Consider the following 18,491-nt stretch of genomic DNA (forward strand, 5'->3'; position numbering starts at 1 on the left):
TGCATTCTATGCAAACACACCTCCTCAAATATGTAAGGGATTTACATTCTACAATCGTTGTGATATTGTCAATTATTCATCAAAATATTTCTGTCCTTGGCTTTCTTATAATATCTTCTCAAATTCCCAATGCTGCTTTTGAAGGTTGCACAATATTCTATTGCTGATATGAAGAGACTTTCGTGTAGGAAATAAATAAATAAAGCCCCCATATTTGCATTTAAATATTTTTAGGCATGTATGAAGGAACTCTTTGCATCCCTTACATATTTGAGGGGAAATTCTATTGAAAACGTCTTTAATGAAAATTATTTTAAAACAGAAGAAATCTTATCTCCTGAGTCTTGAAAATAAAGATTTTAATAATACATTCCTTAATAAGTAAAAGATTGTACATGTATACATTAATATTGCATCAGAATAGACAAACAAATATTTATTTATTTATTTTTATTTATTTATTTATTATTTAGATTTGTATGCCGCCCCTCTCCGCAGACTCGCAACACATACTTCCACTCTATTTTCTGTTGCCTTTAATCCATTTATAATACAGTTTCAATGAAGTAAAAGAGGTGGAGTCATTGTAACAAGCTGGTTCAGAAGTCATATTAAATAATTGCCAAATGTGATGCTCCTTAAGCTGACAGGGCAAGCCACTTGTATATAAACAGAGACTAAACCCAATTCATCCTAGCACTGAGGATATTGCCTAGTTGGATAATGAAACATCTGCAAGAGAAAACCAAGTTCAGAAAGCCTAAATGACCCTGCAGTTCAACTATTGGTATCATTGCTAAATATTATGTTCCTCTGAAATCATACGTATCTTCTTCTCTTCACTTATTATGACTACAGTAACAGTTTGTAAATATTGGTTTTGTTTTAAAACAGAACCGTTTGTTATTTCGTTTAACAACTATGACAAGCTACAATTAGTTTAAACAATAAACCAGGTTTCGGATCCTGGGTTTTCTAAACATAGTGTAAGCTAATCAATTTCTTGTTTTTCACAATAAAGGAACAATTGCAATTGCACTGGTTGCCGATCAGTTTCCGGTCACAATTCAAAGTGTTGGTTATTACCTATAAAGCCCTTCATGGCACCGGACCAGGATACCTGCGAGACCGCCTTCTGCCGCACAAATCCCAGCGACCGGTCAGGTCCCACAGAGTTGGCCTTCTCAGGGTCCCGTCGACTAAACAATGTCTTCTGATGGGACCCAGGGGAAGAGCCTTCTCTGTGGCGGCTCCGACCCTCTGGAATCAGCTCCCTCCAGAGATTAGAACTGCCCCCACCCTCCTTGCCTTTCGTAAACTTCTTAAAACCCACCTCTGTCGTCAAGCGTGGGGGAACTGAGACATCTCCCCCGGCCTATGTAGTTTTAGTGCATGATATGACTGTATGTATGTTTTTTACATTGGGGTTCCTTGTTTTTAGATTTTTTAAATGTACAATTGCTATTTTAGATTTTAAATTATTAGATTTGTCAATACATATTGTTCTTTATCACTGTTGTGAGCCACCCCGAGTCTGCGGAGAGGGGCGGCATACAAATCTAATTATTAATAATAATAATAATAATAATAATAATAATAATAATAATAATAATAAATAATTGGTTTACAAAGGAGGGTTATGCTTTCAATTGCCTCCTTATTTATTATAAAACTAGAACTGGAGGGTGGGGAGCAGATTTATGAACATTATGTGAAACAATGATTGTTTTTTTTTATTATGTTCCAAAACATGCTTATTAGAAATTCCTTACTATTTGCAGTTAAATCTAGATATTCTCTGTCAGACATCAGTATCCGAGAGTTGATTCTTGGAACAACATTGGGTTGGGTCATGATATATTCAACTACATCCTGATCATTGGACAATTCACCCTGAAACACAGATCAAAATCAAAATACTGGAATTATTTGGAAAATCAGAATTTTTTTAAAAAAAAATTCTTTAAAAAATTAAAAAAAATTTACAGGTTGTATTCCACTATTATAAGATTGCTACCATGCTTATTTTATTTATTTAGGTATTCTCCTTAGACTCAGGGTGACTTACAACATGTTAGCAATATCACTTTTTAACAGAGTCAGCATATTTCCCCACAATCCAGGTCCTCATTTTATCCACTTCAGAAGGATGGTTGGCTGAGTCAACCTTGAGCCGGTGATGAGATTTGAACCACTGACCTTTAGTGGCATGCAGTACTGCACTCTACCTGCTGCGCCACCTCGGCTCAGTTACTTCTGTACATCCACTAAAAAGCTGATTTATTTCTGTAACAGCTTATCACATATCACATTAACTACTTTTGATATGCTATATATTGTATATACAGTGATCCCTCGATTAGTGCGGTCTCGATTAGTGCGAAACGCTATACCACGGTTTTTCAAAAAATAATACATTTAAAAATAGTCTGCGGTTTTTTTTCTACACCACGGTTTTTCCCGCCCGATGACGTCATACGTCATCACCAAACTGACTTCGGCCATTGCTGATTGGCCGAAATCTCGGCCAATCAGCTTTGCAATCACAAAAAAAAGCTTTGGAACTGTTGGAACTTGTTAAGACTTGTTGGAAGATGGCTCCTAAACGTTGCACGTGGAGCGGAGGCGGCGACGCTAAAAAGAGCAGGAGGATACTCACAATTAAGGAGAAAATTGAAGTTTTGGACATGCTGAAAGAGGGACGCTCCGCACTTTCGTCGCTCCCCGGCTCCACCATCTGCGCATGTGCGGCCCTGGAAAAAGGGTGCGCATGCGCAGATGGTGTTTTTACTTCCGCACCACTATACCGCGGAAAATCGATTAGTGCGGGAGGTCTTGGAACGTAACCCCCGCACTAATCGAGGGATCACTGTACTCCATTTAAAAATATTTGGTAGTTCAGTGAAAAATGGTTGACAAATCTAGATTTGAGGTTCTTTAAGGCAGTGTTTCCCAACCTTGGCAACCTGAAGATATTTGGACTTCAATTCCCAGGGGAATTCTGGGAGTTGAAGTCCAGATATCTTCAAATTGCCAAGGTTGGGAAACACTGCTTTAAGGGACACAAAATAAGCTGTAACAAAAAAATATTAGATCCATTTCTTGAAATTTTTGATAATCCGAAATCTAACTTACCAGGTACACAGCTCTTTGGAAATAGCTAGTGGTTTCTAAGATTTTATGCATAGTTACTGTTTCTAATTCATCTGGATCCAGTTGTTCTTTTTGAAGTGGCATTCCATTAAAAAGCACAATGGGTAGAGGACCAACACCAGTCTGTTCATAGTAACTATATCCTTCCTGAAATACAAAGAAGACAAAGTACAGTGACTTTCCTATTTTCTATTACTACATACTCAGTTAATAGATTTTATGAATAAACTGCACCAACATAGCACAATATCCTAACTGTACTTTACAGATTATTTATGCAGTATTATTTATCTAACCTAATTTAAATGCAAACATCTGGAAGAAATATTCTATAGGTAGACAGTAGAATTAGTAGCCCCTTATATATTTAAGAGATATTTGATAAAATAATTTTATGCTCAATATCATCTATAGAAATGAGTTGAAAAGCAGGCTGGATAATTCTGGTAACTAAAGTTCATATATCTTAAAGTCACAAGTCTGAAAAGCAGTGATCTATGGGGATATAATAATGAAAATAAACTTTTAAAATAATTTCTCCAAAGTTCAAAACTCAGACTTTTCTTTCCTAATCTAGGTGTGATAGATTACTATTTTAAGAATTCCCGACCTTCATGGATAATAACAACATATCAGGAGAGGGGCAAAGACTTGGTGAATATTGTTGCTAAGTACCCTGCATAGAATTAACTCATTTCAATGTTTTCTAACTTCAATAATGAAAGAAGGTTGCTTCTTATTCTACCTGTATTTTGATATATAATTATTAAATCAAGATATAATCTTCACTGTTCTGGTTTCTGGTAGAAATTTAGCAATTACAAATAACTCTGATTAAATGCATTATTTCATGAATAAAGAAACTCCATTTATTTCTCTGCTCTTCTGGAATTCAAACATATTTCATGCAGGCACTCGGTCCATTATTGCTCTTAGCTGCATTCCTCACATTCCTTTTCCTGCTCCACTTAACAAGATTTATTTTCCTAACAGCATGACTTTGAAAAACAGCAGAAACGGCAAAAACACATCCATTTTCCCTTCGGCAACGTTGAAGCTCCATCCTTCTTCTCCACTTACCCCCTGACGTGCCAAATACATCACTACAGTATTTAACCCATTCCTCTCCTTAATATCTTCTTCCAGACACCTGTTCTCTACGTTTTTGGGCCCTTCTGAATTTAGGGTTAACCCAGCGAGCATCTGATTCTCCCTCGCTAGATCCTGAACTCATAGCCCCATCCTGTGGCTGGCCTCCCACCTGTTCCACTACCTGTAACCCCGGCCCCCCACTAATTCATAAACACTATCTGAATCCAAGTCCTCAATATCTTCATCATCCTCCAACTGACCAGGAGTATGTACAACACTTCACTAAGTATCTATAATTTTATAGAAATTATTTTACTAACTTTCATTTTGGATGCTATCTCAGCAGGGATGAAATTTAGCAGGTTCTGGAGAACCAGTAGTGATCCCTGAGTCCCATTGGGATTGAGTGGCATAGAAGTCAAATTAAATAAATAAATAAAATAAAATAAGTAAATAGCGGAAATTTTCAATAGTTCGGAGAACCGGTAGCGGAAATTTTGAGTAGTGCAGAGAACCGGCAAATATCGCCTCTGGCTGGCCCCAGAATGGGATATGAATGAGAATTTTGCAGCATCCTTTCCTTGTAGTGGGATGTGAATGGAGATTTTGCAGTATCCTTCTCCTGCCACACCCACCAAGTCATGCCCACCAAGCCACGGCCACAGAACAGGTGGTAAAAAAAGTTTTGATTTCACCACTGTACCACAGGCATATAAAAGTTATTGCTTTATATATTCAAAGTATATGTATGCTTTATATACTGATGTTAAAACATATAAATACGTAATAATATGAATTCCTTACCTTCCTATTTTGATCATAGGCAGAATCAATTCCTAAGATGCTGTTTACTTCTACATAGGGATACTGTTTTTCAAGAACACTAATTACATGTTCCACCTTCAATTTCTCGCCTGCATTCACTTTATTATACATCTGTAATGGGAAATATGAAATACGCAATCTTCAGAATATTACTGAAACGTCTTTCCTGGAACAGCTACTTGGCATCACTGTTTCTATTTCTCCAAACTAGTTCAAAACTGGCCATGAAGGCTAGTGCTTTGTTTTTTCTAGTGCTTTTTCAGTCCCGCACCTTTCTCCCAATAATGTACACAAGACAGTGTAGAAGTACTATATACAGTGGTACCTCAGTTCTCGACCACAATTCGTTCCGGAATTGTGGTCGAGAACCGATTTGGTCGAGAACCAAATTAATTTATCCCATAGGAAATAAAGGAAATGGATTTAATTGGTTCCCAGCCCACTGACTTGCTGGGAGCCAATTAAATCTATTTCCTCTATTTCCCATGGGATAAAGATCTGAGGGGATGGGGTGAGAGGGAATGGGAGTCGGGATCCGACATGCCCCTCCTGGCCACCCTCTTAACAGCTTCCCAGTCTCTACCGTCTAACTGCTCCAAGATGCAGGAAGGGTAGGGCTGGCTGCAATACCAGCAATTTGGGGGGGGCTCCTTTCCTCAGCGGTTCAGTTTGTTACCTCCAGGCAGCTGCACCAACTTTTTATTTCCCAGTGGCGGCAATGGCGGCAGCTTCCCTTCGAGGAGCAGCAGCGTCGGGAACGTCACATGATAAAGGGAAGCCGCCGGAGCTGCCGCCGCCGGGAAGAAAAAAGTTGGTGCAGCTGCCTGGAGGTAACAAACTGAACTACTGAGGAAAGGAGCCCCCCGAATCTGCCGGTATTGCAGCCAGCCCTACCCTTCCTGCAGCTTGGAGCAGTTAGACGGTAGAGACTGGGAGGCTGTTAAGAGGGCGGCCAGGAGAGGCATGTCAGATCCTGACTCCCATTCCGTCTCACCCCGTCCCCTCAGATCTTGTGGCAGCTGCTTTGCAAAGCTGCCCTGGTCGCACATTTCGGATAGTAAACAAATTTTCTGTTCAGTATCTGAATTTTTGTTCGGATACCGAAGCAAATTTTTACAGAAAATTTTGTTCGGTATCCGAAATGTACGAAAACCAAGGTGTTCGAGAACCGAGGTACCACTGTATTTTTAACCTTACAAATATGCTCATGATTTGTATAGGAACACAATACATTTATTACCTGATTTATTGGAAGATTATGTAACCTTCAAAATTAATCTATCACACAAAATACATTTTAAAATGCATTAAACACTGGTCTTGTTAAAATCCTTATAAGTTCTTATTGATGAAACAATTTTTCCTTCTGAACTTTCCCTGAAGATAATGTCTAGTATATCTAATATGACCTCATGAAGGGATAACAAAGTTAATTTAACTTAAATGGGCCTTTAGAAGGGAATCATTTGTGAAAATAAACATCATTAAAGGTAGGAGAGATGGAAACATTCCCTTCTGTAAAATGTCTTCTCTACGAGATAGCTAACTTCTCATAGCATAGATATAACAGCAATAAAGGAAAGAGAAAAGAGAGTAGAAAGGGAAAGAGAAAGAGAAATGAGAAGGAGAAATGAAGATGTATTAGGTAATACAGCGGTACCTCATCTTACGAACGCCTCTTCTAACGAACTTTTCAAGATACAAACCCGGTGTTTAAGATTTTTTTGCCTCTTCTTCCGAACTATTTTCACCTTACGAACCCAAGCAGCTGCTGCTGGGATGAAGGGGTTTCCCCCCCCCTTTTTTTTTGAAGAAAGAAAAGGGAGGGGCTGCTTGGAGTAGGAAAGATTTTGCAGAGAACAACATGCTTGCAAAGGCACTGAAAGGGTGTCATTTGAAGAAAGAAAAGGGAGGAGGGAGGGGCAGCTTGGGGGAGGAAAATATTTGCAGAGAACAAGGTGCTTGCAAAGGCACTGAAACAGTGTCTTTTGAAGAAAGAAAAGGGACGGGCGCCCCCCTTGCCTTTCTTCCTTCCCACTCACCCTTTAGCCTAGCCTTGCTTCTTCCACCCGCCCCCTTTAGCTGCTCCTCCCTGCCCTCTGTTCGCCTCCCTTCTAAAGTTTGGGATTTTCCTGAAGGATTTGCACGCATTATTTGCTTTTACATTGATTCCTATGAGAAACATTGTTTCATCTTACGAACTTTTCACCTTACGAACCTCCTCCTGGAACCAATTAAGTTCGTATGATGAGGTACCACTGTATTAGATTTCTTTTACTTAGATAAATCATAGGCAGTCTAGTTTATCCTGAAGATGCTTTCCCTTTTCAGAAGGAAGTCTTTTCAGAAACAAATAGGCTTTAGGAACAAACTGACTTTAACTCTTTAAGATTATTGTACACTGCCCAAAGTCACTTTCCAATGAGATGAGGAGCCATACAAATTTGATTATAATGAATAAGCAAACCCAATAATACTAAAGAGATAACCTGGGTGTCTCTTCACATCATCACAACCAAGGGTCAAAATATTTGAAATATATTTACATTTATATGTGACAGATTACTCACAGATATAATTGTCTGAAATGCATAATTTGTGTCTACTTCCTGTGCCACGTAATTATATGCTCGAAGGAGAGCAACTCCAGCATCTTGTAACCCATCAACATCTTCGGAATTATCAACTACAAAGACCAGGCCAATCCTATTCAAAAGACGTATTAAACCATATTCAAAAATTGAAAGCATGAACACTATCAGTACATGATTCAATGGCAACGTCCATCATTTTGGTAAATGCAGATTCTGTCCATTCCTTATCTGCAACCAGGAGAATGGAAATCATAATGGATCTACCAAGCATAAACAAACCCCTTAATTTCTGCTATTATTAAATATGATAAGCACTCTGAAAGTTATATACAGCTAAAATTTGGAACAATGAGAATATTACTCAACTTCAAAAATAAACATAAATGTTCTTAAACATGATAGATAACTTTGCAGACAGACTAAATCATGTGCTAGTGCAATAAAAAAAAAACCCAACACACAGAAATAATGAGGCATGGGAAAATGTTCTGGCATATATAAATAATATGTTCTGATATATACAAATATATAATTCTCATTTATATGAGAGCCAGGGTGGCACAATGGTTAGAGTGCAGCACTGCAGGCTATTTCAGCTAACTGCTCGCTGTAGTTCAGCAGTTCACATCTCACCACCGGCTCAAGAAGACTCAGCCTTCTCATCCTTTGAGGTGGGTAAAATGAGGACCCAGATTGTTGGGGGCAATATGCTGATTCTGTAAACCGCTTAGAGAGGTCTGTAAAAGCACTATGAAGAGGTATATAAGTCTAAATGCTATTGCTATTGCTCAACAAACTCAAAAGAGCTTTATTTCAATTTTCCCAGAAGGCTAGGAAAAGGACGTGGGAAGATTGCATGTATACTAATGGGACTTTCAACATCCTGAATTTTTTTCTTTTCTCAGGATCAAAAGGGGGAATAGACGAGAATATTTATTTGTTTGTTTATTTTATTAAATTTGTATGCCGCCCCTCTCCGTAGACTCGGGGCGGCTCACAGCAGTGATAGAAACAATGTACAATACAAATCTAATAATACGAAGTTAAAAACCCATAATTTAAAAAACATGCACACAACACACCATACATAAATTATATAGGCCTGGGGAAGATATTTCAATTCCCCCATGCCTGACGGCAGAGGTGGGTTTTGAGAAGTTTACGAAAGGCAAGGAGGGTGGGGACAATTCTGATCTCTGGGGGGAGTTGGTTCCAGAGGGCCGGGGCTGCCACAGAGAAGGCTCTTCCCCTGGGTCCCGCCAAACGACATTGTTTAGTCGACGGAACCCGGAGAAGGCCAACTCTCTGGGACCTAACCGGTCGCTGGGATTTGTGCAGCAGAAGGCGGTCCCGGAAATATTCTGGTACGATGCCATGAAGGGCTTTATAGATCATAACCAACACTTTGAATTGTGACCGGAAACTGATTGGCAACCAATGCAGACTGCGGAGTGTTGGTGAAACATGGGCATACTTGGGAAAGTCCATGATTGCTCTCGCAGCTTCATTTTGCACGATCTGAAGTTTCCGAACACTTTTCAGAGGTATCCCCATGTAGAGAGCGTTACAGTAGTCGAACTTCAAAAATAAACATAAAAGTTCTGAATGGAAAAAGCTGCAATTTTACCTCAGTGGTATATGGTTCGACAGGAACATTTCAGCCACACCTAGCAATTCTGCTGTACTCTCATGGGATGCATTTAGGAGAAGCACCTGAAAGTATAACAAAATTAGGAATGTGAATTTCATTCAATATTTCTGAAAGAATACAATGTACAATTAGGTCTAGCAAAAGTAAACGAATCACAATATAAAATTTAAAAGATGTTCTGCCTAATATATAATTGTGTCCAAGTGTGGCCAGATTCCAAAGTTTTTTAAATTAGGGCTTCAATTGTCTAATAATTATATCTTTAGCATTCTAACATATACTGTTCCTTGTAGACAAGGATTTGTCCTGACAGCTAGAACAATGAACTCTGGATAGAATTAAAATGAGATAACATAACAATTGCAGTTTCTAAAGCTAGTTTACTATTATTCCTAGTTTGGGTAAGAAAGCTATAATCAACTAAATGCAGAAAAATCTTCTCCTTTCAGCTACATATTTCATAAAAGCAAATGAACAAATGTAGACATTTGTTTTATCTGACTTCATAACATAATATTGGGTGGACTATTCTCTTAAATTTGCCAGGTGATTCATTAAAGAATGTCATCTTTTAAAATTATAATCAGCCTCAAGACTTCAATGAACACCCAGAATAAAATTGAAATATCTGATCCAAATGTCCTATTAGAAAGCACAGGATAAGCAAATATAAACCCATCTTATCCTGGATATTTAGAATACAGTTAGTGTAGACTAACATGACTCACAAAATTATGGAAGTTTTTTCTTATTTGTCGGATCACACCAGGGAAAGTAGGACGAAGCAGTTCTTGGATACTGGAAGGCCAGGAATTATATTTGCTGTCAATTTCAAGATTATTGATCCACTAAAAAAGAACAAATTCCCAAGATTAAGACTATCTTTTCTAAGCAAATCCTTTAAGCACAACGGCATATTCCTATTAGCATGGCCATTATAGGTCAGTACAATTGGAAGTTATTAAGTTAGAGAAAAGTGAGCTAAATTTTGCCATTTACCTAAATATCATGTTTAGAGATTACACTTAAATGAAACAATGAAATGCAGTAAATATTAAATGCAAATTTTTGGTGTGAATAAATACAATTGAATATGTAATATTATAATATTTTGAAACAGCGTTATTCTCCCAGTATTTCTGTCTTAATATTCCCTATAGCAAACATAGAGCAAAGTTGTCCACTCTTAGAGCTTCTTTGCTAAGGCGCAAATTCTCTGCAGAAAGACTTTATTCTAATTCTCCTAGCAATACCAATGAAGTCATTGCATCACCATAATGTAGACAGAGCATATACTTACTGAAATTGCGCTGCTTCTGATATCTACAGCATAGTCAGAGTCAGATGGTTGGATGTTCAGCTTCAGCACATTGTGCATGGAATGCCCAACAATTCCTAAACTATGCAACCCTTCCATAACACGAGCTTCATTCCTCAGGACATCAAATAAGCTAGAAAAATCACAAATCAGATCACATTAAATTTGAAAACATGGCTACTGTTGTACTCCAGCCTTTTAGCATTATTATAATACTGAATTCTAAACAAGAAGGAAAATACTGTAGAGTTCATACCTAAATATATCCTGTGTGTCTAGATCTATATGCAGTCCATTGATGAATAGGGCCGAATCTCCCAATTGTAAACCTAAAGTCCCTTTGAAGTACTGGAAAAAGAATGTAAGAAATCCATTAATATAATTTGAAGAAATGAAATTGGCTGTTTTTATATAGTTTTCTCAAACTGTTCACCCGTAAAGATGTCAAATTGTTCATGCATATACATTTACATGCAATTCTCATTCATACTGAGGGATTTGAGTTTGATTGGTCTAACTTTCTCATTTTGAGTTAATTCATTTTGCCTATTTTCCTACTATTTAATAAAATAACAATATGCTATACCAGCAGTGATTATAGTGAATGGTTGGACTTTATGCAGAAACAGTAGGAGGATACATTTTGAAATAACCATAGACTTGCTGTCTGTGGTGAGTCATAATAATCACAAGTTGATTTTCACTTTAAGCGAACAGTTGATCTGATTCACTTTAGAATCAAGAGGTTACCATTTTGCAAAGAACATGATAACTACTCCCTCTTTGCTATGTATTATTTGTAAGATTTCAATTTATATGCCCATGTAAAAGTAAGATGAAAGAAGATTCAATTCAGCCTTTTCAAACCTGGTATTCTCCAAGTACAGTTTTAATACATACTGTACTGTATTTGCAAGGTTCCAGATTGGAGAAGGCTACAGATCATTTACCTACTTATCCACAGGTATATACGGTATTTTTCTGAGCACAAGAGGCACCTTTTTCCTCTCTAAAAGATGCTGAAAATTTGGGTATGTCTTGTACTCTGAATGTAGCTTTTTCTAAGCTTTTTCCCCGCCCTAATGAGGTGTCAACAATCTTCCCAGCTCTTGATGGCTTGCTGGCTCTTTCATTGTTACTCTCTCTGAATAAGGGTTTTTTAAAGCCCTAACCACGGGATAAAATAATGTGCAGATCCCCCCCCCCCCCCAATTTTCCTCCCCAAGGTGTGTCTTATACTGCCGTGCGTATTATACTCCAAAATATAGGATAAATAAAACTTTTATTTAAACTTTTTAAAAAACTTTTTTTTTTAGTTTTAAATACAGTGTCACAAAAATAAATATGTATATTTATTTGACATAAATAGAACCAGAGTAGAGATTTAGTGTAGTTTTTAAAAAGGGAAGAAATAACAAATAGCTTTAGGATCTATGACTACTAACAGTCGAATGGCCTTAATGATTGCAAAGTGATCGACGGAAAAGAATGAAGATAAGGTGTTCTATACAAAAGCCTTCATGGATGGCAACATCTAATATGATGGCCGAATTAAATCTAAGTTGAACAGTTACAGTCATCACAGATAAATAATATATGTATGCTAAATCAGCTAAAATAGTGAACTTGGCCATAATATTTCATCTTTTCAAAGCAGGCAAGAAAAAAAAAGCAATATTTCTGCCACCTGACTTGGAATTTTAAGAGCTACAGTCCCAGTCTATCTGGATGGTACCAGTTTGGGTGGATGCTGATTTAAAGTAAGTGAAAGGGAATGTCCCCAATCATAAATGACTGTTCCATTTTGGTCAGACGTCAGGTTATCTTAAGTTTATCCCATCATTTATTTGCTTAGTGTTATGACAATCCAATTCCTCTGGAGTAATTCTATTCCTAGAATAGCACTCTTGAGAGCTCATTAAATAGTTTTGTCCCTGAGTATTTTTCACAGTCTGTGTTCCCACAATGACAGGACAAAAAAATGAAACAAATATTAGGCAGCAGTTGTCAGAGAAAAGATAGCCTTGGTTTGAAGACGCAGATTATAAATATATAGATGGAAAGGGGCTCATAGTATTTATTCTGCAATTAGATCTGTATTGAATTAATCCTGTAACAGTTCATATTGAACCATACATTTTTACAGAAATGGGGAATTTATTTAAAGGCACAAATGTAACATCAATTTCTGTATTATGACCTAATAGAAAAACCTACTCATAACACAGATTTTAAAAATGTCTAAATCTTCTAGCTTTCATTTTGCATACCGTAGGTTTCTAATGGATAATTTTTAATGTTTATTTCCAAGGAAATATTTAGAACTGAACTAGTTATGAATAGTTTGGCTCAATATTTCTGAGCACTTAGAACTAACAACAATGCAGAAACCAAGTTTGTTTACAGCCGAAGAAAGAAACAATATTATTTGTTTCTGCAGATTTTAGCTATAGCGGTATAAACAAATAAATGTTCATTCACCAGAGACAAAATTTGCCCATGGCCTCTCTATCATTAGTTCTTTCTCCCTTCTCCTCCTCAGGTAATCATATTATTGCTCACATAAACTGAAATCAGCATGTACACTTCAACATACAGTGATACCTTGTTTTACAAACGCCTCGTCATACAAACTTTTTGAGATACAAACCCGGGGTTTAAGATTTTTTTGCCTCTTCTTACAACCTATTTTCACCTTACAAACCCACCGCCGCCGCTGGGATGCCCCGCCTCTGGACTTCCATTGCCAGCTAAGCACCCGTTTTTGCGCTGCTGGGATTCCCCTGAGGCTCCCCTCCATGGGAAACCCCACCTCCAGACTTTTTGTGATGCTGCAGAGGAATCCCAGCAGGGGAATCCCAGCAACGCAAAAACGGGCGCTTCGCTGGCAATGGAAGTCTGGAGGTGGAGTTTCCCAGCGAGGGGAGCCTCAGTGAAATTGCAGCATCACAAAAACACAGAGGTCCGGAGGTGGGGTTTCAAGGACTTCGGTGTTTTTGTGATGCTTTTATTTCACTGATGCTCCCTTCACTGGGAAACACCACCTCCGGACTTCCATTGCCAGCGAAGCACTCGTTTTTGTGATTCTGGGATTTCCCTGCAGCATCACAAAAACACAGAAGTTCGGAGGTGGGGTTTCCCATGGAGGGGAGCCTCAGGGGAATCCCAGCAGCGCAAAAACGGGCACTTCGGCTTGCAAAAGGGGTGAATTTTGGGCTTGATGCATTAATCGCTTTTCCATTGATTCCTATGGGAAACATTGTTTCGTTTTACAAACTTTTCACCTTAAGAACCTCGTCCCGGAACCAATTAAGTTTGTAAGACAAGGTACTCTGACAAAACCTGATTACTAAGTTAACATGCAAAATGTCCAAAGTCTTGCAAGAGTTTATCAATGAAAACCATCATTTCAGGAAAAAAAAGTTTTTATTTATAAGTTTGAGATATTTTTAATTGGCATTTCTTGGAAAAGGAATCAAAATGTTTTCATTTTACTTTTATTTAACATTTAGAATTTATATACCATAATACTGGGACAAAAAGCTTTTACATTACAAATGCTCAAATTCATATCGATGTATTAGAAAAAGTTAAACTGCTATTTGATGTCAGTGAGCAATATTTTTGTGTGAAAAGAGATAATCTGCAATTATTCTGCTTTTTAAAAAATCTGAACAAGCTTGCAGAAATTTAAAAAATACAAAATGTAGTAAGCATTTTATTAGTACAATCTGTTCTGAAAAGTTTGAATGTATTTAGCAGTATAAAAAGTGGCCTCGACAGAAAGGGAGAGCAGGAATTTGGCAATAAATACTGTAGTGTATACAAACAGATTACTAGTTTACGTTAATGACTGATTAGGACATATTCCCACTTAACTATGAATATATCCCTACGTTCATGCTCTTACCTTTTGGTTCTCTTCAATTTCTGACCTCAGTACTGAAGGAACAGCTGTCTTTGTTATTGCCCTACAAAAATCCAAATATTCCATTAAATCATTCTCCCATTTCAGTTTTCTTTTACTAAATTAAGCTTACTGACAAGTGCATCTAAGTAAAAGAGGCCCAGATAATCCAATCCTCCCCAGGAGTCCTCTGAAACGGTGAGCTCATGTCAACAATCTTTCTTAAAACGGGAAAGTTGGAAACTGGATAAAAACGATCTAGATCAGGGGTGTCAAACTCAAGGCCCGGGACCCAGATCTGGTCTGTGGGGTGCTTACATCTGGCCCATGGGCCACCCTGGAAACAGTGAAGGACCAGCCCGCGGCCACCCCGAACTCTGTTTTCACTGGCAGAGGGTTACAGGAGGCCATTATAGCTAAAAACAGAGTTTTGGAGCCTGTTTTCTCTGGCAGATCACTTGGGCCACCACAGGCACTCCCAACACAAATGACACTGAGGTGGCCACCCCAGCGCCCCGAGGTCAAACACAACCCTGATGCAGCCCTCAATGAAATTAAGTTTGACACCCTTGATCTAGATCCATTGAGTCCTGCAATGGCTTCTTTAAGAGGAAGCAAACAGCCATATCTTCCAAGGCAAGCCTAACTACTCTCCTACAAAACTGCAATACATGGACTCAACCAAATTTCTGATTCTTCATTACGAAGGGAGGAAACAGAAATTACTGAAGGAAATAATTTCTCCTGATTATCCCCAAGGGAATGGACTATCCTAAAAAGGTTCCTGGCTGGCTCTCTCCAGACACAATAAGGATGGAAAATTCTAAGAAAGGCTTTTATCTGCACTGAATCAAGTTTATTCTTTGTTTTCTTTCAGCAAAGCTCTAGGCATGTTTTATACTGCTTCATCACCCAGAGTTCCTCTGCAAATATGAGAGCTTTTCTGAATCCAAGCAATAGGTGTAATCCAGTTCAAAGCTATTGTCACCCTCTCATTCCAAGCAGCAACTAAGGTCTTGGCAGAACCATGTACAATGATCCTAGGAACAACCCCAAGCTCCCTCTTAAGCCCATAAGGGCCCATCATACACATAGGGTGGTGGACTGATCAAATAGAAATGGATAGATTGCCAAAGGGAAATTCCGATACTGTTCACAAATGTTTTTTCACATATTACAATGAAGACTCTTCTCTGTTTCCTTAACTCATATTATTTATATAGAATAGAATAGAATAGAATAGAATTCTTTATTGGACAAGTGCAATTGGACACATAAGGATATATATATATATACTTAAGAGTAATAAGAATAATTACCTAGCCTTTGTAGGAAAATTTTGACTCAGATCTTTCATAACTGTCAAAGCATCTATTGTGGGAGCAGCCAGAATACGAGCAGCAGTTTGGAAACTTAAATCTATAAATGAAAATAATTGGTTCAATCAAAAGTTAATTCTTTTAAATCAAACATTTAAGTGATGTTCGTATGGTTGATGGACCCATGCTTGGGGACTTTCACTCTATCAAGCTAGTACATTAATCATTTCACTTTTTTAAGTACTTAAAAAAATCTTGAGCTTTGTAATTTTATCTCACAAAAGTCACCAAAAGTAAAGATATTACCCAATTTTACAAGCATACTAATACCTGCTTAAATTATATTCTTAAACATATTTGGATAAACACATAGAAACATAGAAGACTGACGGCAGAAAAAGACCTCATGGTCCATCTAGTCTGCCCTTATACTATTTCCTGTATTTTATCTTACAATGGATATATGTTTATCCCAGACATGTTTAAATTCAGTTACTGTGGATTTACCAACCACGTCTGCTGGAAGTTTGTTCCAAGGATTTACTACTCTTTCAGTAAAATAATATTTTCTTATACAACACAATGAACAATATTATATATTATAAAGTACTAATGTGGATGTAAAGGAAAAATTCTGTGATGTTCTCCATCTTTCTATGGATTTTCTGTCTAAGGATTTTCTGATTTTCTGCCTAATCCCAATTGGGTACAAATTAATAGATAAGTGCTTTGAAGTTGTTTTTATTGAACTATGATCACAGAATGTTCTCTTATAGAAGAACAAACTTCACAAGCAATCAAATAAACTTTTTATCAATTGGAGTATAGACACCTTCTTGAATACCTTAATAGAAAGAAATGACAATTGTCAAAATTAGCTAATAATGTTAAAAAACATCTTGGCCCTGAAGTTCTTTTTTTACCTTATAAAACACCTGCATGCCTACACCCACACATCACAAACATACTGTATTTGTTTCTATTCCTATATAATCCATGCTCTTATTTGCATTTTCCAATAGCTTCGAACAAGCTATTGTCAAAAGTTTTACACCATTTTAGCATATTCTAAATGCATATTAAGATGGTTTCACACATCTACCAATATCTGCTGGCCTTTGAGTTCCTGCAAAGTTTCAGTATGTAGAAGAAACAAATCTTGCATCCCTTTCCAACATATATGTATGAATAATTTTGTTGTCACAAGAATACTTTGTGCTGAAGTTACAGAATTGCTTCCAGAGCAAAGATGTCATCAATTTGTGATCAAACAACTGATCACAAATTTACAGTGAGGATATTTTTCAGATTTGCCCAACATAGACCCAAGAGACAAATCTATTAAAGGGCAGATTACCTTGTAACTGCCACACTTTTAATGGTGCCATTTCGTTGGTGCTTTCCACAAGATGCTTTCTTAATTCTTTCAGTTCTTCTTCCAAATGGGGATGCGATTGCCTGAAAGGGCAAAAAACATCAGACAATCAATCTCAATCATCAAACAAACCACTGCCCTAGTCCAGTGATTTTCAACCTTTTTTGAGCTGCGGTACATTTTTTACATTTACAAAACCATGGGGCACATTGAGGGGGGGGGGGTGGCTAAAAAAAGTTTGGACAAAAAAATTCTCTCTCTCTCTCTTCCTCCCTTTCGCTCTATTTCTCTCTCCCTCTTCTTTTCTCTCCCCATCCCTCTTTCTTTCTCTCTTCCTTCTTTCCTCTTTGCTCTTTCTCCCTCCCTCCCTCCCTCTATGTCTTTCTCTCCCCCACCTTCCCTCCCTCTCTTTCTCTCTTGCTTTCTTTCTCTCTTGCTTTCTTTCTCTCTTGTTCTCTTTCTCTCTATTGCTTTCTTTCTCTCTTGCTTGCTTTCTCTTTCTCTCTTGCTTTCTTTCTCTCTCTCTTGCTTTCTTTCTCTCTTGCTTTCTTTCTCTTTCTCTCTTGCTTTCTTTCTCTCTCTCTTGCTTTCTTTCTCTCTTGCTTGCTTTCTCTCTCTCTTGCTCTTTCTTTCTCTCTTTCTCTCTCTCTTGTTTTCTTTCTCTCTCTGAGCTTCGCGGCACACCTGACCATGTCTCGCGGCACACTAGTGTGCCACGGCACACTGGTTGAAAAACACTGCCCTAGTCAATATGAATATAGGTTACCTTTCCACTTATTTATTTATTTTATTTATTTATTTATTAAATTTGTATGCCGCCCCTCTCCGTAGACTCGGGGCGGCTCACAGCAGTGATAAAAACAATGTACAATACAAATCTAATAATACGAAGTTAAAAACCCATAATTTAAAAAACATGCACACAACACACCATACATAAATTATATAGGCCTGGGGAAGATATTTCAATTCCCCCAGGCCTGACGGCAGAGGTGGGTTTTGAGAAGTTTACGAAAGGCAAGGAGGGTGGGGGCAATTCTGATCTCTGGGGGAGTTGGTTCCAGAGGGCCGGGGCTGCCACAGAGAAGGCTCTTCCCCTGGGTCCCGCCAAACGACATTGTTTAGTCGACGGGATCCGGAGAAGGCCAACTCTGTGGGACCTAACCGGTTGCTGGGATTCGTGCGGCAGAAGGCGGTCCCGGAGATATTCTGGTCCAATGTCATGAAGGGCTTTATAGGTCATAACCAACACTTATA

The 18,491-nt window shown here is 37.9% G+C and overlaps 1 protein-coding gene across 1 annotated transcript in view; it reads right to left on the reverse strand.

The window, feature by feature from the left end:
• The window catches only part of UGGT1 (UDP-glucose glycoprotein glucosyltransferase 1), a 67,064-nt gene that overhangs the window by 33,647 nt on the left and 14,926 nt on the right, over positions 1–18,491 (reverse strand). Inside the window, 11 exon segments of the mRNA XM_070753001.1 lie at positions 1,773–1,893; positions 3,136–3,300; positions 5,050–5,181; positions 7,641–7,776; positions 9,292–9,377; positions 10,044–10,163; positions 10,616–10,766; positions 10,890–10,981; positions 14,544–14,604; positions 15,860–15,959; positions 17,217–17,317. Coding sequence (XP_070609102.1) covers positions 1,773–1,893; positions 3,136–3,300; positions 5,050–5,181; positions 7,641–7,776; positions 9,292–9,377; positions 10,044–10,163; positions 10,616–10,766; positions 10,890–10,981; positions 14,544–14,604; positions 15,860–15,959; positions 17,217–17,317 — 1,265 coding nt within the window.

The sequence above is a fragment of the Erythrolamprus reginae genome, chromosome 5 (genome assembly GCF_031021105.1).
Source record: "Erythrolamprus reginae isolate rEryReg1 chromosome 5, rEryReg1.hap1, whole genome shotgun sequence".
NCBI classification, from domain to species: Eukaryota; Metazoa; Chordata; class Lepidosauria; order Squamata; family Dipsadidae; genus Erythrolamprus; species Erythrolamprus reginae.